Below are 6902 nucleotides of genomic sequence, written 5' to 3' on the forward strand. Positions count from 1 at the left end.
CTCACTAGCATGTTGAAGTTATCCTCACATGGTGGATTTGTGGTTTTGTTGAGTTTTCTCCCTTTGATAACAAAAGACCTTAAGGCTTTTGGACCAATCAATTCACCAACTTGTTTTGAGATTTTTACCCCAAACTACGAGGTTTTGATCCTAATCTTTTTATAAGATGATACGTAGGCAATAGGTTTATCCATCCAAACACAAAATGTAAATAACTTGTATATTCTCTTCTCATCTCCTCAATCATGTTTGCACAAACAAATTTTCACAAAGACAACAACCTTACAACAAGTATGAAAAGGGCTCCCTAGGAGTACCTAGGATGTTTTGGGTGCCTAACACCTTCCCATTACATAACCAACCCCCTTACCCAAATCTCTGTTTCTTTTACTAGTTTTTGTTAAAACTATTAGGTTTTTGTTCGCTTTCTAACCATTCCTTTGGATAAATAGAAGTGCGGTGACGACTCGACTTGTATGATTTACCTTGGATTTAGTCAATATCTCTAATGGTAACGAATACCCTGCTACAGTTGCATGTATCGCTTCTATTTCTTGCCTAAATTATTTATTTATTTATTTACAAAGGAAGGGATTTGTACAATGAGAAAGAATTAGAGTCATCAAGTGATGAGGAAATCAGAGTCATCTTAGTTCATAATTTTGTTGGTTGGTTAATTTTAGTTTATGAAAAAATGTTTCATCACACGTGAGCGAGAGTTGATTTTTAAAGTGTTTTGAATTGAGCTAGGTGCACGGGGACAAAAAAAGAATTATTTTATGAGTGATGATGAATTTTAATTTGTGAAAAAAAAAATATCTTTTTTTGTTAATATGAAAAGAAAACCTAATTAAAAGAAAAGGGAAAATATTTTTTTATATTTTATATTTATGGAAAAGAAAAGATTATTTTTTGATATTTTGAAGGTTAATTTAAGAAACTAAAGAGGAAAATTAATTTTTTGTATTTTTAGATTTTTTATTAACTAAATTAAACTTTATTATTAAAAACCTAATAAAAATAAAAATAAAAAATAAAAACGTAAATAAAATAAAAATAAAAATAAAAGAAAGAACATAAAAAGGCAAAATATGAGACAAGCAGGTGTAGAAAGCACCTTAACCCACAAGCCCAAGCAAAACCCTAATCCTAATGAAGTAAAAAAATAAAAAAATAAAAAATAAAAAAACATGAATGAAAATCGAGATGGAGATTGTTAATGGTGTGTTGTTTCTAAAATGTGAAGAAAAATGGGCGAGGAATATTTTGTATTGGCTTGACTATTTGACCATATTAAAAAAGAGGATTTTTAGTGCGATTCTTGGCGAGAGAGAAAAGTTTGATTTTTGTAATTTGATTCAAGAAAGAAAAAAAATCTAAAATTTGAAACAAAAGTTTTTTTTTATAAAAAAATGAGACACTAAAAAAACATGAATATCACGAACAAAGATCATAGGTCGTACACAAAACAAATAGCAATTGAGCAATCGAACCAAAACTCAAACAAGAATAAATTCTAACCTACATCAAACAAAATAATCAGACACATGCTTAAAAGTATGAAAAAAATGGTACCAACCTGGGATGTTGTGACCACTATAAGTTGCCTCCTCCCTTATTTTCTTTCCCTTTTTGTGTGCTATTCCCTTTTCTCCTTTAGTGCGAGTTTTTTTTTCTTGGGTTGATGATTTCAAATGAAAAGTTTGGAGCTTTAGGTTTAGTTGTTGTTGTTCTTCAGTGTGAAGAGCAATAACTTTTTGGATCTGAATATTGTGAAATGTGGATGGGAAAATTGTGTAAAAACTAGTATCTATTTATAGTATGAAAAAACTAGGTTAAAAGACAAAAAGGGAAAAAACAAAATCAAATAATATCATATATTATCTGATTTTTATTGATTAGCAAGCTCACTGCAGTATATTGCTAACCTCACTATAGAAAAAAAAACAAGGGGACCACAAGAAGGGCTTCAGGAAACTCTTCACCTATATAATCAAAGGTTATCACAGCTTATCTCATTCAAATTCCACAATTACCCTTAACAGCTTCATTCCCGTTTTATTTTGGACCCCGCAAAATCTAGAAGAAATCTCTCCGTAACGGATTCACACGCTTCATAGAAATATCTCCTAAAAATTCCACATGTATGAGCCAACACCCAGGTCACACCTCACTCTCATTTCACTCCCCTGTATATAGAGAACCAATGATTGGAAATTAAAGGGAGTTCAACACCTTGAACCTCTATAAAAATCTCTCCCTTAACCCTTCACTTAGAGCTCTCTATCTTATATTTATTTGAGCTTCAAATCGAAGCTCATTTGAGTTTGAGATAAGCTACACTCAGATTGCAGAAGAAGAAGAATATCAAAGGACGAAAAAGCTTACTTGAAGACGGAACGATGTTGACTCCTTTGCAACCGTGGATGGTCCTCTTGCGCCTTTACTTTTATTTTGGGCTTCACTCTACTTCATAATGTTTTTGCGTTTTGATAAACTGAAAACAATGTAAAAAATTTCTAATGAAAGTTGGGGTTTTGTACTGTTAGGGTTGGGCTCTTTATTGCGTGTGGTTCTGATGTGTGTTTGGATATGATTTTTTGCTTGTTTAATTTGTTTTTCCGTTCTTCATATTCGATGCTTGAGCTTTGTAGGTTCTCTCGAATTTTGAAGTTTAAGGTTCGTGTTAACGGTTTTTTCTCTTAATTTGTTTTGCAAGTGAGAAACAATGTTCGAAATCGTAATTTAGAGTTGTTGTGTGTTATTGTTTCCATAGAATTGTTGTTCGTTGTTTTCATGATGTTTTAGCCATGGCCAGATTTGGTTGATAGGAAGAGAATGAGAGTGAAGAAGTAAGAAGAATGGGGCTAGGGTTCCTTTGATATGGATCGGTTTGTTCCGTTGGTTTTATGTTGAGGGTATGGGTTCAAGTGAACCTAACCCAGTTTCATATCTTGACCCGGACCAATGTTTTTCCCTTGGGCTCTCTTTGTGGATTTCTCTTGGGCTTTACCCTGGGGACGCACCCCCTTTTAGCCATATGGTTTAGTAGTGTTTTGATCATTTAAGAAAAACAAATAAAAAAGTATATCAAATATTTTATTTAAATAAAAAATATATTAGGATTTTAATAAAAAATAATATATTAGTTTTTTTTATTTCAATTTACTTTTCTTTATTAAAGTCAAAAATAAAATAATAAGAGATTAATTTGGTTCAGATGTATGCCTTAGGTTCCCTTCTCCTTATCAAATTATATTTCAAAAGTCAAAAATTATTTCTTTTTAAGAGTTTATTTTTTAAAAAATAACCTTGATTCGTTTGTCGCTTGATTTTCTTTATCTTTATTGTTTCTGTGAATGCTTATATGTTTTTACTTGATCCATGATTTATCTAGTCTTCACTTAGACATTTGATTGTTAAACAAGATAAAAGTGAACGCGCGATAAAATTGATATTTCAAAATAAGGGTCAAACACTTGATCAATATCAAGTTGGTTTTCAAAAGATCTCACCATTTACACCATCGATTCAAACTAATTTCAAGTCATTTCGTAAATCATTTTCATTCCTAAACGTAAATCAAACATCGATTAACAGCGGGCGTATTTTTCATAATAAGTAATTTGATTGAAAAAGAATTAGTGTGAAAGTAATTTCTCCTCCTTTCTTTGACTGATTATGTGATGGTCGCACTTAGCCTAACATTTGAACATTCGTCAATCACATCAAAACACTTTTAAATAACAAAATCAAGTTAATTCTTTTGTGGACGGAAAAGAATTAGGGTGGAAGTAACTTTTCCTCTTTTCCCCGAGTATTTGTGTGATGGCCACACTTAGTCTATCTTTCGAATATTTATCGCCCGTTAAAGAAACACTACTTGATTCGTCACACAAATTTCACAATTAATCAATTGAAAAATGATTGGGGCGAAAATGATTTCTTTTCCTTTCCCTAATGTTCATGTGATGGCCGCACTTAGCCTATCGTTTGAATATACGTCAATCACTCAAAAATATTCAAACGCATCAAACCTATTTTTTCGCTCTCGCGCGATCATAATCCTCTTCAAAAAATCATTGTTTAGTCTGTTCTAACGCGAAAACAAACAAGCATTTAAGTCTCCTCCTTGAGCATATCCCTAACATTTAACCGCTAGAGCGCAATCTAAATAGTCGTTCAATAAAATCAACCTGCTCACAAAAACGTAGTTTTCTACGCAAAACTACGAAGCTTTGAGTTCCTCATTATACCCGATGATACATAGGAGCGAGACCCGCAATCTCGTCAAGCACCCTAATAAAAACATTTTTGGCGACCCCTTACTTTTCCTTTTGCATTTTTAATCACTAGAAGAAAATAATTAATGTAAGTTAACATTCAATCGCAAGTTTAACTAAAAGGTTCTCGTTGAGTACAACGGACGTGAGGGGTGTTAATATATTCCCCTTGCGTAATCAACTCCCGAATTCGAATTTTGTTGCGACGACTATCTTCTCTTTATTTAAAGGGTTTTATCAATATTTTCCCTTCTTGTTTGAAATAAACAAATTTCGGTAACAACTCTGTTCGAATCAGTTTTTCGTGAACGCGTCAAACGCTTCGCAAAGGATTGTATTTTTTGAGATACGACAATAAGCATCTTAATATAGGAAAAAATGGTGTTGATGAATGCGGTTATTAGTGCTATAATTGTGTATACTATGTCATTTTACAAAGCTCCCTCAAAAGTGATGAAAGAAATTACTAGCATACACAATAATTTTTCGTGGAACAACACTGGGGAGAAAAGAAATGTTCATTGTATAAGTTGGACAAAAGTTTGCAAAGATAAAGAGGACGGAGGACTCAGAGCAAAGAATATAAGTATGTTCAATAAAGCGCTTTTATTAAAGTGGAAGTGGAGAATTCTTATTGATAAAGAGGCTTATTGGTCGAGTATATTGAATCATAGATACTACAACCCTACTCTTATTCTATTCACCAAAGTTGACCAGACCAAAGAGCAAAACCAATCCATACGGTGGAGAGACATGTTTATTGAGAATGTCATATGTAGTATAGGAGATGGTAGAAATATCTCATTCTGGAAGAGTAAATGGATTAATAATCAAACTCTCAAGAATTTGTTTCCTTCTCTATTAATTCAATCAGAATTGAAGGAAGCAAGTGTGGCGGACATGGGGTGTGGAACAATAATGGTTGGTCATGGAGAGTAGAGAAAAGGACGGAAGAGACAAACAAAGACGATGACTGGATTAGAGAAGAACTGATTAATGTGCTAGTTGATCAAATTCCAAATCGAAATCAGGGAGACAAGTTCATTTGGAAGAAGGATGGCATAAATGATAAAATATTTGTGTTTGCAACTAACTCTCATAGAGAATGTATACAAATTTTGCACAATACAAGACTCTCTACATTCAGTAGAAAGTATATAAACTTCATGCTTTGAATGTCTCTTTCTTTCTAATTTGAGTATATATTGTCCTCAAAAGTTTGTTTGTGACATTGTTTTCTTTTTTTTTTTTCCAAAAATTATGTTCAAGAGTTTTGTATTGAAACCCTTGCATGTTCAACTCAACTATGTGTCAATAAATATTTTTGTTGTTGAGAGAATTCTTAGATATATGTTTTTTTAATTGGACATTTGTACAAGATATTTGTTGGGATTAGAATCGATGTAGTCCAAGGTTATATTTTATAGGGTAATTCCTTAAAATCTTGTACTGCCAACAAAAATTGTCTCGTATTAATTGAATATTATATCTAGTATAATATTGTTAAATTGGCAACATATGCTCTCTTAGTTATTTAAAAAAATCATAACTTTAAAAACATATATGGCATAAATCATAAATATATGAAAGATAAATAATATTTTCACTTTTATATATAACTACTACAAATATTCACCCTACAATATTTTAAAAAAATAAGTTATTGCATGCATTGTACGGGTACACACTAGTAATAATAATAATATTAAATCCATTGTAGTCTTTAGAATTTCAATTTTAAAGCTTTGCATGGTGTATCAATAAACTTTTCTATCCATTATTATACTGCAATTTGCTTATAATGTAGGGCGTTTTAGTGGGGTGGGGGTAATTTTTTTTTTTAAATAATGGAGTCATTTCTAAAATAAAAAAAAGTAAATAATTCACAAATTAATATATATATATATATATATATATATATATATATATATATATATATATATATATATATATATATATATATATATATATATATATATATTATTCTTAATAAATACTTTTGGATAATCTCCTTAAAACATATAAGGTGAAACCATAAATCCAACGAGAATTAAGTGTTTTGTTGTGTGTTTGTCACCTTATAATGTAATGTACAGATCATAGGCGTGTTTGAGGGGTACTTTCTTTAAATGATGGAGTCATTTCTATAAAAAAAAGGAGTAAATAATTCACAAACCCAATTAGAATATGGTGTTCTGTAGTGGGGGTTATTTTTTTTCTCTCAATGGATAATCTTTTTATACCCATCTCACTACCTAAGATCGTTAACAAGTGCCCTCTCAACTCTCATGATTAAATGATGATCATAATGTATGTCATATTGGTGTAAGCCCCAGAGGTCAATACTTGTGGTACTTGTATCAAATTATTTATTAATAATAAAAGATTTTTTCTTTATTATGTTTGTTTAATAAAGTCAATAGAATAGCTAATCCGTTTAATGTATCAAGTGTGACTTAATAATGAGATCACATTAAACATAAGGACACTATCCTTAAAGTATCCGTAGTTGAGCTTTATCGTGAAGTGGGATAACATTAAAGCATTAAGACTATTATGTATATAGACTGATTATCACATCTCATGGATCATGGATAAGGAGTTATCAAGTTTTAAACA

At 31.2% G+C, this 6902-nt stretch overlaps 1 protein-coding gene across 1 annotated transcript; it reads left to right on the top strand.

Moving 5' to 3' along the window:
• Nucleotides 1–4661: 4661 nt before the first annotated feature.
• Nucleotides 4662–5222, top strand: LOC127081969 (uncharacterized mitochondrial protein AtMg00310-like). Its single transcript, XM_051022196.1, has one exon. It carries the CDS (start codon nucleotides 4662–4664, stop codon nucleotides 5220–5222), a length of 561 nt encoding a protein of 186 aa, XP_050878153.1.
• Nucleotides 5223–6902: the final 1680 nt, after the last annotated feature.

Source organism: Lathyrus oleraceus, chromosome 5, assembly GCF_024323335.1.
Source record: "Lathyrus oleraceus cultivar Zhongwan6 chromosome 5, CAAS_Psat_ZW6_1.0, whole genome shotgun sequence".
NCBI lineage: Eukaryota > Viridiplantae > Streptophyta > Magnoliopsida > Fabales > Fabaceae > Lathyrus > Lathyrus oleraceus.

Excerpts from the sequence above, each read along its gene's own strand:
- LOC127081969 (XM_051022196.1), top strand. The coding sequence starts at position 4,662 with ATGGTGTTGATGAATGCGGTTATTAGTGCTATAATTGTGTATACTATG.